This window comes from Brassica rapa, chromosome A07, assembly GCF_000309985.2.
Source record: "Brassica rapa cultivar Chiifu-401-42 chromosome A07, CAAS_Brap_v3.01, whole genome shotgun sequence".
Lineage (NCBI taxonomy): Eukaryota > Viridiplantae > Streptophyta > Magnoliopsida > Brassicales > Brassicaceae > Brassica > Brassica rapa.
Window position 1 is genome coordinate 24735955 of NC_024801.2, and position 16554 is coordinate 24752508.

The 16554-nt window shown below is 37.5% G+C and overlaps 4 protein-coding genes and 2 non-coding genes across 6 annotated transcripts; 3 read left to right on the top strand and 3 right to left on the bottom strand.

Annotated features, from left to right (window-relative positions):
* The first annotated feature begins 1094 nt into the window (after positions 1 to 1094).
* Positions 1095 to 2420, top strand: LOC103831548. Its single transcript, XM_009107430.3, has 2 exons — positions 1095 to 1944; positions 2027 to 2420. Exons 1-2 carry the CDS (start codon positions 1604 to 1606, stop codon positions 2301 to 2303), a joined length of 618 nt encoding a protein of 205 aa, XP_009105678.1. The 5' UTR covers positions 1095 to 1603; the 3' UTR covers positions 2304 to 2420.
* A 345-nt stretch (positions 2421 to 2765) lies between these two features.
* LOC103831549 lies at positions 2766 to 5377 on the top strand. The gene is made up of 2 exons (XM_009107431.3): positions 2766 to 3517; positions 3624 to 5377. Exons 1-2 carry the CDS (start codon positions 3159 to 3161, stop codon positions 3901 to 3903), a joined length of 639 nt encoding a protein of 212 aa, XP_009105679.1. The 5' UTR covers positions 2766 to 3158; the 3' UTR covers positions 3904 to 5377.
* On the bottom strand, positions 4654 to 4725 carry TRNAP-AGG. Its single transcript has one exon. It is a non-coding gene; the product is annotated as a tRNA-Pro (tRNA).
* A 208-nt stretch (positions 5378 to 5585) lies between the features above and the next one.
* LOC103831552 (paired amphipathic helix protein Sin3-like 4) lies at positions 5586 to 11821 on the top strand. Its single transcript, XM_033274398.1, has 21 exons — positions 5586 to 5779; positions 6217 to 6377; positions 6470 to 6659; positions 6731 to 6829; positions 6900 to 7061; positions 7135 to 7423; positions 7501 to 7631; positions 7715 to 7790; positions 7859 to 7888; positions 7962 to 8182; positions 8257 to 8411; positions 8502 to 8629; positions 8719 to 8973; positions 9056 to 9610; positions 9696 to 10339; positions 10412 to 10512; positions 10585 to 10723; positions 10799 to 10951; positions 11035 to 11201; positions 11274 to 11352; positions 11435 to 11821. The coding sequence occupies exons 2-21, from the start codon at positions 6232 to 6234 to the stop codon at positions 11585 to 11587; spliced, it is 3873 nt and encodes a 1290-aa protein (XP_033130289.1). The 5' UTR covers positions 5586 to 5779; positions 6217 to 6231; the 3' UTR covers positions 11588 to 11821.
* LOC103831550 (DExH-box ATP-dependent RNA helicase DExH15 chloroplastic) lies at positions 11767 to 16155 on the bottom strand. Its single transcript, XM_009107432.3, has 8 exons — positions 15619 to 16155; positions 15371 to 15546; positions 15056 to 15169; positions 14873 to 14981; positions 14699 to 14785; positions 14494 to 14612; positions 14217 to 14397; positions 11767 to 14137 (listed from the first exon to the last, which is right to left on the bottom strand). Exons 1-8 carry the CDS (start codon positions 16087 to 16089, stop codon positions 11894 to 11896), a joined length of 3501 nt encoding a protein of 1166 aa, XP_009105680.1. The 5' UTR covers positions 16090 to 16155; the 3' UTR covers positions 11767 to 11893.
* Positions 16156 to 16362: 207 nt separating this feature from the next.
* On the bottom strand, positions 16363 to 16442 carry TRNAL-UAG. The gene has a single exon. It is a non-coding gene; the product is annotated as a tRNA-Leu (tRNA).
* Positions 16443 to 16554: the final 112 nt, after the last annotated feature.

A 16554-nucleotide genomic window follows, 5' to 3' on the forward strand; every position in this document is an offset into this window, starting at 1 on the left:
AATGTACAATATTTCTCTACAAAAATGAAAACTTTCCTAAAATAGAATTTTTTAGAATTTAATTTTTAAAATACAACCTAGTGATAAAAAAAATCTAAAAGAATACTCTTCTATCAACAAAAGTTTTTCTTATCCTAGTTTATAAATCACAACCCCAAATCTTCAATATTTATCTATAAAGATGAAAATTTTCCTAAAATTGAATTTTTGAAAAATTTATTTTAAAAATACAATATATTGATAAAAAAATCAAACAAAATACTCTTCTATCAACAAAAATTCTTGTTGTCCTAATCTCTAAACCACAATCCCAAATGTACAATATTTCTCTACAAAAATGAAAACTTTCCTAAAATAGAATTTTTGAAAAATTTATTTAAAAAATACAATATGTTGATAAAACAATCAAACAAAATACTCTTCTATCAACAAAAATTCTTGGTGTCCTAATCTCTAAACCACAATCCCAAATGTACAATATTTCTCTACAAAAATGAAAACTTTCCTAAAATAGAATTTTTGAAAATTTTATTTAAAAAATACAATATATTGATAAAAAAATCAAACAAAATACTCTTCTATCAACAAAAATTCTTGTTGTCCTAATCTCTAAACCGCAATCCCAAATGTACAATATTTCTCTACAAAAATGAAAACTTTCCTAAAATAGAATTTTTAAGAATTTTATTTTTTAAATACAACCTAATGATAAAAAATCTAAAAGAATACTCTTCTATCAAAAAAAGTTTTTATTATCCTAGTTTATAAATCACAACCCCAAATCTACAATATTTATCTATAAAAATGAAAACTTTCCTAAAATAGAATTTTTGAAAAATTTATTTAAAAAATACAATATATTTATAAAAAATAAAACAAAATACTCTTCTATCAACAAAAATTCGTGTTGTCCTAATCTCTAAACCACAATCTCAAATGTACAATATTTCTCTACAAAAATGAAAACTTTCCTAAAATAGAATTTTTGAAAAATTTATTTAAAAATACAATATATTGATAAATAAATCAAACAAAATACTCTTCTATGAACAAAAATTCTTGTTGTCCTAATCTCTAAACCATAATCTCAAATGTACAATATTTCTCTACAAAAATGAAAAATTTCCTAAAATATAATTTTTAAGAATTTTATTTTTAAAATACAACATAATGATAAAAAAATCTAAAAGAATACTCTTCTATCAACAAAAGTTTTTCTTATCCTAGTTTATAAATCACAACCCCAAATCTACAATATTTATCTATAAAAATGAAAACTTTCATAAACTGTTAATTTTCTTCTTTGCAGTGACCTCGTGATGATTAAATATTTTGTTTTGCTAAAGAATGATAAGCTGCGATAATAAGTTATATATGTAATAAGGCTAAGTTGTAATCACTAGTTTGTAGTTGAGTGGACGAACGAGTAATTCATTTCAGTTAGCTTTCATCGTTTAAAGCAAAACTACCAAAATAAGCGGAATCGAAAACAACTTTTCAAATTATACATTCTTAAAAGGAACTCGTTGTGATCTCTAACATTAATTGTCAAACTCCCTCACATACCTCGTGCAACATCTCTCTTCAATTAACCGTACTGAGAATGGGTATCGAAGAAGGCCATCACAACGGGGAGAGGAAGCCCCTCACATGGTGCCAAACGTTCTTCAAATCCTTCGTTTTTGTTTGTTTGGTAGCCTGTTTTATTTGTGGCACGGTTTATACGATCAAACTATCTTCTCGCAAAGAACCAGTTCCGAAGATAGAACTAGCTTCTATGGATTTCACGGTGCTTAATATTACAGACACTCGTTTAAGTGCAAAATGGGATTTGTCGATTCGGATCCCAGACGAACTACCTGGTAGCTATATATGTCTTCAAGGACACTTTCAAGCTTCCTTCATGTACAAGAATGTTACTCTTGCTATTTCAAGCCCACAAAAGTAAAGCATTTTAATAATTTTTTTTTAATCTTTTTTAATTTATATGATTTACTTTAACCTATCGAATCTTCTGCGTTATCAGATACAGCGATCTCAAATACAACCAACCTCAGGTTCTTAGGGTTTTAGTGGGTGTCTCGGCAGAAGATATCGAAGGCTTAATTGGTAAAGATATCACTGAAGATATCAAAGAGAAGAAGGAAGTGCGGTTTGGAACGCGTTTTTATCTCACTGATTGCAGGGAAAAGACAACTGGTACTATGAGATATGCATGTGATGAAGTCACGTTGCGATTTGAACCTGGTTCCGAGATGAAGGCGGCTTTGTTTGGGAAGAACCCTAGCTGTGTCAATTATTGACCTAACTCCACGTCATCACCAGTTCATTGCTTTTTTTTTCTTTTTTTGTTTCTTGTGTGTTTTCATCGGATGATTGTCACGTTGGAAAATATTAGGGTTTTAACTTCATGTTTTCTCTGGGAATAACAATATTTTTAATTAAATGATACTGTTACAAATCTTAAAAGGCAAACGATATACAACTATAATTATAATCAATAAATAAAAATAACTATGAAATCCAACCCCATAATTATCTAAGAAAGAAACAAAACATAACAACGAAATTACATTAAAATTTCTGTAGATTAATAATGTTGAGATTTTAGAATTTTATTAATTTATAGAGATATTAATTTATAAAAGTTGTCTTATATGAATCTTTTATTAAAGATATATTTATTATAAGATAAGAAAAATATTTGATTTTAGTGAAATGTTAATCGTTAATTTTTAAAATTTGAAATTTATATTAATTGTATTATATTATTTACTGTATATAATATATATTGAATAATATTTAAATGTGGTTTTAGATATAATATTACTAAATTTCATCAACAAGATATTAAGTGTTAAAAAATATAAAGATAATTATTTTGTGAATATAAAACAAACAATATAATAATAGATTCATACTTATACATAAAATATATATACATATAAATTATTAATTTATAATTATAATGGGACAAGGAATCTGTGATTAGTATAAAGGGAGGCTATAGCTAAAGATTCAAATCATCCGATTAGAAAGCAACGAGAGCTAAAGAGAGAGGGCGTTTTTGTTTTAGCATTTGTCTTGAGAATTTTTGCTTTGTATTCATAACTCTTTTTTAAGAAATCTCCTCTACTCTCTCCAATCAACCGTAGAGAATGGGTATCGAAGAAGGCAATTACAAGGAGCAAAAGGTTCTCACATGGTGCAAAAGGTTCTCTATCCGCCGCTTCGCTAGTATTGTTGGTATTGTTTTCATAGGCGGTTGTTATTATTTTGGGCTCTTGTGGTTGATGCAAGCGTCCTTTAGAGAAGAACCAGTTCAGATTCCGAAGATAGAACTAGCTTCTTTGGATTTCACGGTGCTTAATATCACAGACACTCGTTTAAGTGCGAAGTGGGATGTGTCGATACGGATCCCCTCATATCTTCCTGGTCGCTATATATGTCTTCAAGGAGACCTTCAAGCTTCCTTCATGTACAAGGATGTTACTCTTGCTACCTCTTCCCCACAAAAGTAAGCAGTACTTTTTTTTCTTCTCTTTTTTGATTTATATTATTTATGTTGTGATTTAGGAATAATATTATTATAAATACTAATGAATCTTCTGTATAATATTCAGATACAACAATCTCAAATACCGTGATGCTCAGGTTCTTAAGGTTTCAGCAGGTGTCTCGGGAGAAGGTATTTATGGTTTGATAGGTAAAGATATAACTGAAGATATGAAAGAGAAGAAGGAAGTGCGGTTTGGAACGCGTTTTTATATCACTGATTGCAGGGAAAATACAACTGGTACTATGAGATATGCATGTGATGAAGTCACGTTGCGATTCGAACCTGATTCCGGGATGAAGGCGGCTTTTTTTGGGAATAACCCTAGCTGCGTCTTATTGACCTAACTCCACCTCATCACCAGTTCAATGTTTTTTTTGTGTCTTGTGTTCTTCATCAGATGATTGTTACGTTGGAAAATATTAGGGTTTTACTTAGGTTTTCTCTGGAAATAACAATATTTTTAATTAAATGATATTAAAAATCTTATAAGGGAATCGATATTCAGCTACAATCATTATCAAGAAATAAAAATAATAATGAAACTCAAAACGATAATTATCTAAAGAAAGAAACACAACATTAAAACGAATTAAAGGACATAACGCTGTTTCAAAAAAAAAAAAGAACCGGATAAGTAGGAAGTTCGGTGCGTGACAAACTCTCTCGTATTCTTGCGCTCCATGATATGTTCTCGTCTCTATCAAATCAAATTGTATAGAATAGGAGATGATGTTGATTCGGAACGAAGAGTAATGGACTCGGTCGTTGCTCTATCTCTTGTTAAATTATTCTAGTGCAAATATGTTGTCCTTGTAACTCAGCTCACCAAAACGACCTAGAATCGTTTTGGGTTTAAATTAGAGACTGCGCGTTTTATCAAATAAGGAAAATAAAAGTAAAAACATGAAATTGGGCTGTCTTTTGTGGATTTTGGGAATTTGAGACTATGGATTAAGGCCTTTGAAAGATTACCATGGGCTATTAACAACAAACTATTTACCAAATTTATGCAAATATTTTTGGGCCCAAAGAAACACAATCAGGAAAGGAACCAAATAAGAAAAGAGTATTAGAGATTTTAAATAAAAAAAATAGGGGCATTCCGAGAATTGAACTCGGGACCTCTCGCACCCTAAGCGAGAATCATACCACTAGACCAAATGCCCACGTTTGGAAGCAAATTAACAGATAGTTTTAAAAAAACAAATCTGACAAAATTATCCAAAATTCTCTTTGGTTTACCATTTTATCCAACGTATTAAAATAGGGTCGATCATCAAATTAACAAAATGTTATCTTGAACCGACAAAAACCAACATTTTTAAATAGTTTTTTTTTTTCTGCCAAAGAACTTTTTCAATGTTAGCTCTTGTTCATAAATCAGAATTTACAAATCTAGAATAACAAAGAAACACAAATCCACCTTAAATCCACAACATACAAACCAGCAAACAATTCTCTTACATAAAAGATTCAAAAGAATTTTCCATAAATAAGAAAACGTCTAAGAATTGAATCTAATCTAGATTTGTATAAACTTCTAACAAACTGGCAAATTATTCGTCGGATAACATTGAAAAGCCTCGAAGTTACTAATTCTAGCACATGACATGGATAGTTATACTTTTACATTACATTTCCTAGTTTGTCCTCAAAATCTCCAAACAATCACAAAATGACCACTAATCACAAGGTCCCAATCCAATCCCCTAGCTCTGTGCCCTAATCAGCAATTAACCTCACCGGCTATAACCGGTAACCCAAACCTATAAGCAACCTAGCAACTGCTGTCTTTAACTTGTTTTTATTCATTTTTTTTTATTTTTTAATCCATCGATACAAAATATGTTTTTACCGTATTTAGTTTTTATCAATATTATTCGTATACAAAAAGTGTATTAAAAAATCAAAGGAAAATAAGAAGTAAAAATGTTTTTTTTTTAAATAAATTAAATTGGTCTTAATTAAAAAAAAATATAATTAAATCACATTTACGTGAAAAAAAAACCTTACATAAGTCTGTCTCTCTTCACCATAAAACATTTTTAACTCTCGTCTTATAAGTTTCCTCTTTTTCTTTCATTTCTTGGTGTTCTGCAAATTGTTTTAGTTTAAAGTCTTTCTTCTTGTTCTTGTTGTTGTCTCTCTGGTGGTGCTTCCGTGTGCGGTAAGAAGGGAAGCTTGTGCTTGTAGACTACTTGCCCTCTCTTCAATAATTCGGTAACTCTACTTACGATCATCTTTCTCCTTATCCCTCTTTGCCTTCTTATCTAGAACAAGCGCCGTAATGTGAAAAAAAAATAATAATCCGAAAGATTTAAGTTGAAGATCGAATTTCTCAGCTTCATTTGTTTCTCGATTTTGCTTTGATTGTTCTCTGCTTGCTAGATCTACTACTTGAGATTGATTTTTGATTGATTTTCCACTGTTTTAGAGATTTGATTTGAGGATTAAAAAGAATAAAAGATGTAATTTAAATCCGCTTGAGTCCTCAAATTTGAAGACTTTTGTTGCTAAATTTATCTTCTCGCTGTTGATGTAATCTTGCGCTGATCTATTAACTAAGTTTATTGAATGTGTTTTCAGGAAGAAAAAAAAAATTGTTTGCTGCTAAAAGTCTTTTTTTATCTTATCTTCTTATTGTGTGTTTAATGAAGCTACTACAACTACAAATGATGGTTGGAGGAGGAGGAAGTGCGCAGAAGCTAACTACTAATGATGCACTTGCTTACCTCAAAGCTGTCAAGGATAAGTTTCAAGACAAACGCGAAAAGTACGATGAGTTTCTTGAGGTCATGAAAGATTTTAAAGCTCAGAGGTATTTTTTTTTATATGGTTTTCTCTCTGTCTTGTGATTTATTTGTAGGAAACTAAAAACCTCATCTTATTTTTTTTTTTATTTTTTTGTAGAGTTGATACAAGTGGTGTTATCTTGAGGGTGAAAGAACTATTCAAAGGGAACCGAGAGCTGATCTTGGGTTTCAACACTTTCTTACCAAAGGGTTTTGAGATCACACTCTTACCCGAAGAAGATGACCAACCTCCCCCTAAGAAACCTGTTGAGTTTGAGGAAGCTATTAGTTTTGTCAACAAGATTAAGGTTAGAGATTGCTCCTTTCCTTTTTTTTCTCTCTTTGCTTCTTAAGTTTAATATTAATCTTTCTTCTGCAGACAAGGTTTCAAGGTGATGATCGTGTATACAAATCGTTTCTAGACATATTGAACATGTATCGAAAGGAAAACAAGTCCATTACCGAGGTCTATCAGGAGGTATGTTTTGTAGCCTTTTCATGTGTTTTTAGTTGCACTTCTTGTCTTAGTGATGTGATTATCTTTGCAGGTGGCAATCCTTTTCCGGGACCATCACGATTTGCTTGTGGAGTTCACTCACTTTCTCCCTGATACTTCAGGAACCGCATCCACTACTAATGATCCTGCTAAAATGTCAATACGTGACCGAGGAGGCATTAAATCTCTTCCCACCATGCGTGACTCTGATAAGGTTCCTCCCTCTTTTCTTCTCTTGAAGTGTTTTGTGAGCTACGCTTGATACTCAGAGCTGTCATTTGTTGCAGAAGGACCGGATCAATGACCTCAAAACAGAGCATATGGACCTAGACCATGAGAGATCTCTGTTGAAAGAAAGCAAAGAAGACGTCAGACGCATTGACAAAAAGAACGATTACATGGATGGTAGAGACAGGAAAGGCGATGGAATAGATAGCCAGAAAGAGCAGTTCCTCCTCGGTAAAAAGAAGCTGACACTAAGAGATAATGACTCTCCTGGAATCTCGAATCAGGCTAGAGAAGGAGGAGACAAGTTTCGTGGAGACATTGCCACTTCTTCTACTTATGATGATAAAGGTTAGCTTGGAAAAGCAGATCTCTCTCAGTTTCTTTTATTTTATACTTGAAATAATAATTGACTTTTGTGATGACAGGCCATGTCCAAGAACTTGCTTTTGTTGATCGAGTGAAGGCAAAACTCAAAACCTCCGAGTACCAAGAGTTCTTGAGATGTCTTAATCTGTTTTCAAAGGAAATTATCAGCCAACCAGAGTTGCAGTCTTTGGTATGTTTTTTAATGTAAAATTGGAGAAGATTATGGTACTTACCTGTCATTGACACGTGGACATATATATATTCATGTATCAGGTGGGAGATTTGATTGGAGTGTATCCAGACCTTATTGAGGCCTTCAGAGTCTTTTTGGTTCAGTGTGAAAAGAATGGTAACCAAAGCAAACCTTGTGCCTTCTCTTCTTACATGATTTGACCTTTTTTGTTTTTCTTTCTGCAGATGGATTACTCTCTGGTATCGTCACTAAGAGTAAGTCTACCTATTTTGATTGAGTTGAAAGAAATTGACTCAACTCTAACCACTTGGTTGCTGTTGACTACAGAGTCCTTGTGGAGTGATGGCAAAGTTCCTCAGCCTACTAAGTCACAGGACAAGGATACAGAGCGAGAACGTGAAAAGGCTGAAAGGTTTAGAGAAAGAGACCGTGAGAAGGAGAGGCTCGAGAAGGCTGCAGCGAGCCAGAAATGGGCAAAGCCTATCAATGAGCTCGATCTCTTGAACTGTGAACAGTGCACTCCTAGCTATCGGTTGCTTCCAAAGAACGTATGTAATTATAGGCTTCTCCTCTTAGTTTATGTTTTTGCTTCAATAGTTACTTAATATTTGTTTTCTTGCAGTATCCAATCCCCATTGCAAGCCAGAAAATGGAGATTGGTAGCCAGGTGCTTAATGATCATTGGGTGTCTGTCACTTCAGGAAGTGAAGACTATTCATTTAAGCACATGCGCAAGAACCAGTACGAAGAGAGCCTCTTCAGATGTGAAGATGACAGGTTCAGTTGCAGAGCCTTCTGTTATTTGTTGAACATCTTCTTGGAATAGTTTGGATTTGGTGAAAGAATGTGTTTATTTCTATGCTTTAGGTTTGAGCTAGACATGCTGTTAGAGTCTGTGAACTCAGCTACCAATCGTGTGGAAGAGTTATTGGCAAAGCTTAACAGCAATGAACTGAAAACAGACACTCCCATCTGTATTGAGGATCACCTCACAGGTAAAGTCTACACTCTCCTCTTTGTGACAGCTTAAAGTCTACACTCTTCTCTTGACTGATGTATTTTGTTTTGTTGTTCTCTTGTGTAGCTTTAAACATAAGGTGCATAGAGCGTTTATACGGTGACCATGGGCTGGACGTGTTGGATCTGTTAAAGAAGAATGCTTATCTTGCTTTACCTGTAATACTGACCCGTTTGAAACAGAAGCAAGAAGAGTGGATAAGGTGTCGTTCTGATTTTAACAAAGTGTGGGCTGACATATACACCAAGAACTACCACAGATCACTTGATCATCGCAGTTTCTATTTCAAACAACAAGACTCAAAGAATCTGAGCACAAAAGGTACAAGAGAAAGTGAATTTGTAGTCAACATCTATCTACAAAGTGTATCAATTTTTTTTATGCACTACTATCTTCACTGCAGCGTTGCTGGCAGAGATCAAAGAGATCGCTGAAAAGAAGCGAGCAGAAGACGATGCACTCCTTGCTCTTGCGGCTGGAAACAGACGAACTGTTTGCTCCAACATGAGTTTTGATTATCCAGATCCTGATCTTCACGAGGATCTGTACCAGCTGATCAAGTATTCATGTGGAGAAATGTGTTCAACGGAACAGCTAGATAAGGTCATGAAGGTGTGGACAGAGTTTCTGGAACCAATGTTTGGTGTTCCTTCTCGCCCTCAAGGTGCTGAAGACCGAGAAGATGCCGTCAAGTCTACTACGAACCTGAGCGAGTGCAGTCCTCAAAATGTAGTTACTGTGGCCAATAATGGCACTCGAAAAGCTAGTGATTTGGATAGAGATGTCACTGCTGGTAAAACTGCAGATGCCTTATTACGTGACAACACTAAGAAAGATAAAATGCCGAAGAATCTAACCACACCTGACGAAAGACCTGAAACCAAACAAGCTGTTTCTATTGAACGTGTGCATAGCTCAACTACACCGCTTGTAGATGGATTGCTATCTCAAAGGAATGGTAAACACTTTAGACTTTGCTTGATAAGAATACACTTTACATTTTTCTTGTTTGTGGATGATGAATGATATCCTTACTTGACCAGGGGTTAGCAATAGTAATCCAAAATCTACTGCGTTAGCCAGTGGAGTGGAGATTGAGATGAAGCATAATCATGTAAACGGGCCACGCGTGGAGGTGTTTCCAAATGGGACAGTGGCGGAGACATCGACTAATCAAAGACCTAACGAAGCCTCTGCCAAAGTGGAAAGAGAGGAGGGTGAACTTTCCCCCACAGGAGAGTTTGAGGAAGATAACTTTGCAGAGAATGACTTGGAGCCTCTCAGCAATGGTAAAGATGGTGGTGGAGGAGAGAATGATGGTAATGCGGTTGATGAAGGTGATGAAAGTGCACCAAGATCATCAGACGTCAGCGGAAACACATCTCAGAATGGTGATGTTTCCGGAACCGAGTCTGGTGATGGTGAAGGTTGTTACCCCGAAGATGATAACAAGGTAGAAAGTGAAGGTGAGGCTGAAGAAGAAGAAGAAGAAGGTATGTCTGATGCACATGATGTTGCAGAAGGTGATAATAGGCCTGTGTTGCCCATATCTGTGCGTAACCTGCTACATGTGAAGCCTCTGGCAAAGTATGTCCCTCCAGCGTTATGCGATAAATACAAAGATGTTACTAACTCCAGAGTCTTCTATGGGAATGACTCATATTACGTTCTTTTCAGGCTTCATCAGGTAAACACATCATCTAAAAATCAATGGGGCTGCTGGATGTGAGGCTAACTTTTTGTGTTTACTTGTAAACAGATTCTGTATGACAGAATATTATCAGCAAAGATCAATTCGTCTTGTCCAGAAAGAATGTGGAAGACCTCAAACTCAGCAAACCCTGCAGATTCCTACTCCAGGTGATTTTTATATGAAAGAATGTGGTTGCATCTTTGTTGCTGCTTACACATCTAGTTTCGTTGTTGGAACAGATTCATGAATGCTCTCTACAACTTGCTTGATGGCACCTCTGATAATCCAAAGTTTGAAGATGACTGCCGAGCTATCATTGGGACACAGTCATATGTTCTCTTCACACTGGACAAACTGATCTATAAGCTCATCAAGCATGTAGGTTCTCCATTTTGGTGTATAGTTTCTCTTCTCTTCACCTGTGATTCAACTAAGCAATGTGATCTTTTTCAGCTCCAAGCAGTAGCAGCTGATGAGATGGACAACAAGCTACACCAGCTATACTTATATGAGAAATCAAGAAAGCCTGAAAAATATCTTGATGCTGTTTATTATGACAATGCTCGTGTTCTCCTTCCTGATGAAGATATATACCGCATTGAATGTGTAAGAATCACCTCCCACAGTTTTGGACCAAGCTGTGGCTTATGATCCATGAACTTCATAGTTTATGCTTTTTATTGCTGCAGGAACTGTCGACACCGACAAAATTATCTATGATGCTTCTGAACAACGGACATGATAAGCCTGATGTGACATCCATATCCATGGATCAAACTTTTGCATCTTACCTCCACAATAAATTCCTTTCCAGTCAACCTAATGTGAAGGAGAATCCTCGAATCTATCTAAACAGGTAAGTGTATACAAAGAACCATCCCATAGTAATGCGGAAACTAATTAGATGCTCTCTTCTTTTTCCCTCAAGGAATAAGCGTAAAAATGGTGAGGATCAAGTTAAGATTAGTAACGGTTTGGAGTGTAAGATAACCTGCAGTTCTTCAAAGGTACAGTGCCTTGTTTTTCTTGCTTAACACTATGACAACGACTGTTGTTTATAAAGCAATTGTTGCGGTGTATATCCTGCAGGTCTCCTATGTATTCGACACAGAGGATGTTTTGCATCGTCTTAAGAGGAAGAAGGTTTCAAACCAAAGCAGACAAGACCCTGTTGTTGCCAGTGGCTCTTCAATCAGGCAAAGGAGGATACAAAGTTACCAAAAACTTCTCACCGGCCAATGACCTTTCTCACACTTGCCACTGTTGAACAGAGCAACTTCTCACGCTTTTAAAGACATTCTTTTGGTTGATATACTCAGCATTGAGCTTTGTCGGAAGAGAGGAATACTGGAAGGGATTAGCTTCCACAGTTGTGTATATAAAGCTTTTGTATGTTGTAACATTAACTCAAAGTTCTCTTGTTTGGTCCTATTCTTTCCAACATTAATCACCTGAATGAAAAATTTGTTCTGTATCCTTAAATAGTGTACAATCTCAGGCTCTAATGTATTTTTAGTTGACTAAAGACAGAGCTAACGTGGAGCTTCTTTAACCGGCAAGCTCGCTGATTGGTGGACGGTCCATGATATCTGCTGCAGCAGCTGCACTACGTTGCAGCGTTGGGTCAATATCAGGCAACTTAGGAATCTGAGCCAAGAGATCAATGGTGCGTCGTAACAGACGAGCGAGATCACCTTCGTCCATTGCACATTCCATCATCATTTCTTTCCAACTTAATCCAGAAGCCCAAGCTTCAACCATACCAGAGAACTGAACATCCAAACAACAAGAAATCTCAACCTCATGCTTCTCTTGAAGCTTTATAAGCGAGCTTCTTTGCTCTTCTAAGAAATTAACCACGTCAACTACTGTCTCAGATGGCTCGTATATGTAGTTGTTGTCTCTCCACGGTCGAACTTTAATGCCTTCGGAGACTAAACTCGCACATACACCAGCTAGCTGAGGAGGCTTGAGATCGACCAGGACTTTGTTCCGGAGAACCATTGCGAGCCAGAGCTCGTTCTCTCCTCTGATTGCAGCAGCTGTTTCACCCAGAGGAAATATCAAGTGCGTGTTAATGTCCAACGCTCTGCTCTCGTGAATCACATTGCTTATGCGCATGAAGTCTTTCCAACCAGACGGTTCGATCTGCTCCAAACGGTTTATGAGGCGTCTCGATCTCGCCTTGAGCCGTTTCATCTTCTCAACCGTCAGCTTAGCGTTCTCTAGAATTTTCTTGTACTCTCTGAACCCTGCTGATCTTGATATCCTCTTCTTCAACCGCGACACTTTGCTCCTTTGTTCCTTGTATTGTTCAGCAGCGTTGTCATACTCCTGGGACATGTGCAACACCTCGTCTTCCTCGGAGAGGCTGCTTAGGACAGGTACGTTTAAACTCCAGGACCATGTCTCTAGAGATCCTTCCATTCTCCACATGCTTCCGAGTTCGGATTCGGATAGTTTATCCCACTGCATATCTGCTTTGTCAAGAAGAGCCTTCATGATCTCTCGAGGCAAAGCATCTCCTATCGCTAAGGCAGTGTTGGGGAAGCCAGTCCTGTAAACAGTCCTTATCCATTTCTCAGTGAAGAGATACCACGAGTTATCAGAGCCAAGGGCCACATAGTAAGATGGTTTAACAATAGGCTCATCAGCCGCCGGTTCATCCTCGATAACATTCAGTGCAAAGGACTCATCCAAAGACATCATCTTCTGAAGCTTTGAACCGTTAAACGAATCAATATGCCCCAAGTAAACCGCAGGGACTGACTGCTGCATCCCTTCAGAATCTTTGAACTCCAAACATATAAACGGTAAGTTTCCGTCTTCCATCCCTTTTAGAAGCGGTTTTAATGCTGAGAACCTTTCGAGTTCCATCTTTTTTCGAAATTCAGTACGCTTGCGTTTCTCTTCACGCAGCTCTCCCTGAAGTGCAGTGATCTCCTTGTACTGATTCGCTGACAGAAGCTTCCTGCTCTTCTTATCTATCGCCTCGTCGCTTATCTCTGACGTCAGAATCTCGATCTTCTTGTCGATTTCAGCAAGCTCCTCTTTCGCAGCAACCATCACGTTGCTGCTCACATAGTTTCCGAAACTCTTCTCAACTAACTTCTTTGCTTCTTCCAGACTCCTCCCAGCTTGCAAGACTTTCCCGTCCTCAGTTCCATTCGATTTACGAGTAACTTTCGAACCAGCTACAAGATTCAACACCATTCCATACGAAGCAGTGAACTGCGACACGAGAGGCTTTACTCCAGCAAAGACAAGTTTGCAGCACTCCTCAGCGCCTTCAAAAGCAGTCTGAACCAGCACAGTGTAGCCCTTGTCATCAATCCCTCTCCTTCCAGCACGCCCAGCCATCTGGAACAATTCGTTAGGACCCAACTGTATCCGCTCATTACCAGCCTTTTTCGTCAGAGACGAAATAACAGCGGTTCTAGCCGGCATGTTTATTCCAGCAGCAAGCGTCTCAGTGGCGAAGACAACCTTAACAAGTCCTCGCTGAAACAGTTCCTCGATGAATGATTTCCAAAGAGGTAGACATCCTGCGTGATGTGCAGCGATTCCCCTCAGCAGTCCTTTCTCTGCACTCTCTCTCACCGCATCTGGATATAGAACACGAAACTTCCTCAGGGCCAGCTCAACTTCACCTTTCTCGCAATCATCTAAAAGCTGAAAATTCTCAACATACTGCACAGCTGCGTCGCATCCTCTACGGTTGAAAATGAACCATATCGCTGGTAACATATGTTTTCCCTGGAGATGCCATAACGTGTCGCTGATTTGAGGCACCTAAAAGTCAAGACTCAGCTCAGTTATTAGCTTAATCATATGAGAAGTTTTAAAATCATTAGGAAGCATAATGTAAGACCTGTGAACGGCGGATCTTGTTAATCTCATTCTTTGTAAGAGGATAATCAGAAATGTTCACGAGGCTGTTGTAGCTCGTATCACCTCGATGTTTTCTTGACCTCCTTCCCCTGCGGCCATCGTCGTCATCACGATATCTAGCTTCCGAGGCTGACATTTGCAAATAATTGAGAGACAGCTTCCTGCTCCAACAAATGAAAGCCTCTTCCAATTAACTATCAGAGAGAAACATTCTACAATACATGTTGATGATAAAAGCATAGATATGAACAAGTTACCTATTCACATGTATCCCCTTCTCATCAAGCAGAGGTAGTAAAGAATGTTTTGTTGAGAAGTACCAAGTTAATGGAACCGGGCGTCTTGTCGAAGTCACCAACTCAGTCTTACCATGTATCTGAGGACAGAACACAGCACGTCTTAGATATATGATAATGGAAAAGCTGTAATGAATTCCCTTAAGGAAGATGTCTAGAGACTCACCTCACCAATCCAACCAGCTAATTCATCTGGGTTTGCAACAGTGGCTGACAGGCATATAAGTTGAACCTCCTTAGGGCAATAAATAACCTGACAGAATCCAAGTGAGACACTGAACCAATAAACCTTTAGAGAAGGGGAAAAAGAAAAAAAAATGGTGGAAGAAGAAGAACTCACAATCTCTTCCCACACAGTTCCTCTAGATATGTCACTTAAATAATGAACCTCATCCAAAACAATCGCATCAACATGGAAAAGTCCAGTTCCTGAAGAAGCCATTCCAACACTAAACATTTCCACACAAAAATCAGTATTAAAGTAGCTCCTCAAGAAAAACTAGACTCTCCAAACGAGAAACACCTTTGATACAACATGTTGCGGAGAATCTCAGTAGTCATGATCACAATCTGAGCGTCTTTGTTGATGGCAGAGTCACCAGTGAGTAGACCAACGTTATCATCACCAAACGTCTCCCTACAAAAAATCAACCACATTTCAACAATTACAGTTACTTTCACACAACCAGGTTCTAAAAATCGGTCTAGGCGGCACCTAGTCGGCAAAAGATTTTTAAAAATCTCGGTCTAAACATTCAAAAAGTCCCTAAATAATAATCATCTCTAACCATTTCTTGAACATTGCACAACACATCTTCATGGTAATCACAAGGATTACCTAAACTCGCGGAACTTTTGATTAGAGAGCGCTTTAAGAGGCGTAGTGTAGAACAACCGCCGACCTCTAGCCACAGTAGCAACAGCTGCTGCTTCAGCTATCAAAGTCTTCCCACTACTAGTCGGAGCAGAAACCACCACTGAAGAGCCTCTCAGGAACGCCTCAATAGCCAACCTCTGCCTCAAAACGACGCAGTTTCAGATTCACACAGAGTGATTGATAATAGAGATAGTAAAGCTGATTGATACCTGAAACTTGTCGATTCGAAAATCGTAAATGGAAACGAGCTCATCGATATCAATCATCTCAACTCCGAAGTCTCGAACGAGACTGCGAAGCTTCTCCACTCTCTGCCACCTAAACTCCACGCGCTGCCGAGAGGATTCCGGCGGCGAATCGACCGGGAACTCGGGCTCGTCGTCGTCGGTGTTACGAGTTTCGTCGGTGATGTCGTCGTACTCGTCTGCAGCTTCGTCGTCATCTTCGTCCTCTTCTTCTTCGTCGTCGTCGTCGTCTTCGTCGTACTCCTCGGAGAGCTGAGATTGGGAGGGTGACAGAGAGTTCAAGGATTTGAAGGAGAGTAGTCTTGAGCGTGGTGTTGGAGTGAGGATTATGGATTTGCGGAAGGAGAAGGTTGGGGAATGAGAGAGAGGAGAAGGGAAGTGGAAGAATCTGAAGGAGGAAGAAGGTGTGAGGGAGACGACGGGAAGAGTGTTCATGTTCCTCTTTGGAGATTGATTTTTTTGGATATTACACCCAATAAATTAATTTTTGATATTTCCGATTTTTCAAGATATATTAGTATTACGTACACGACTATACTAATTATGATATTTTGAATTTATATGATTTAATAAGACATTCAAAATTTTGTATAATTTTTTTTTGAAAAGCTATTTTTATATCTTCTTCGCTTATATTATTGAGATTTTTCATAATAAATTCATTTACTCGAAATGCTGAATGCAAAAAAAAAAAAAAAAAAAAAAAGATGACAGCTGTGGGATTTGAACCCACGCCCTTTCGGACCAGAGCCTAAATCTGGCGCCTTAGACCACTCGGCCAAACTGTCAACTGTTTAGTTAAACCTTTTGTCTTTATATCTACAAAAATGTATTTAGTTTGAAATGCAAGTTGTAAGAGTTGAACCCAGTGTACGTCTGTTTGATTTTGGTCAAATCAGT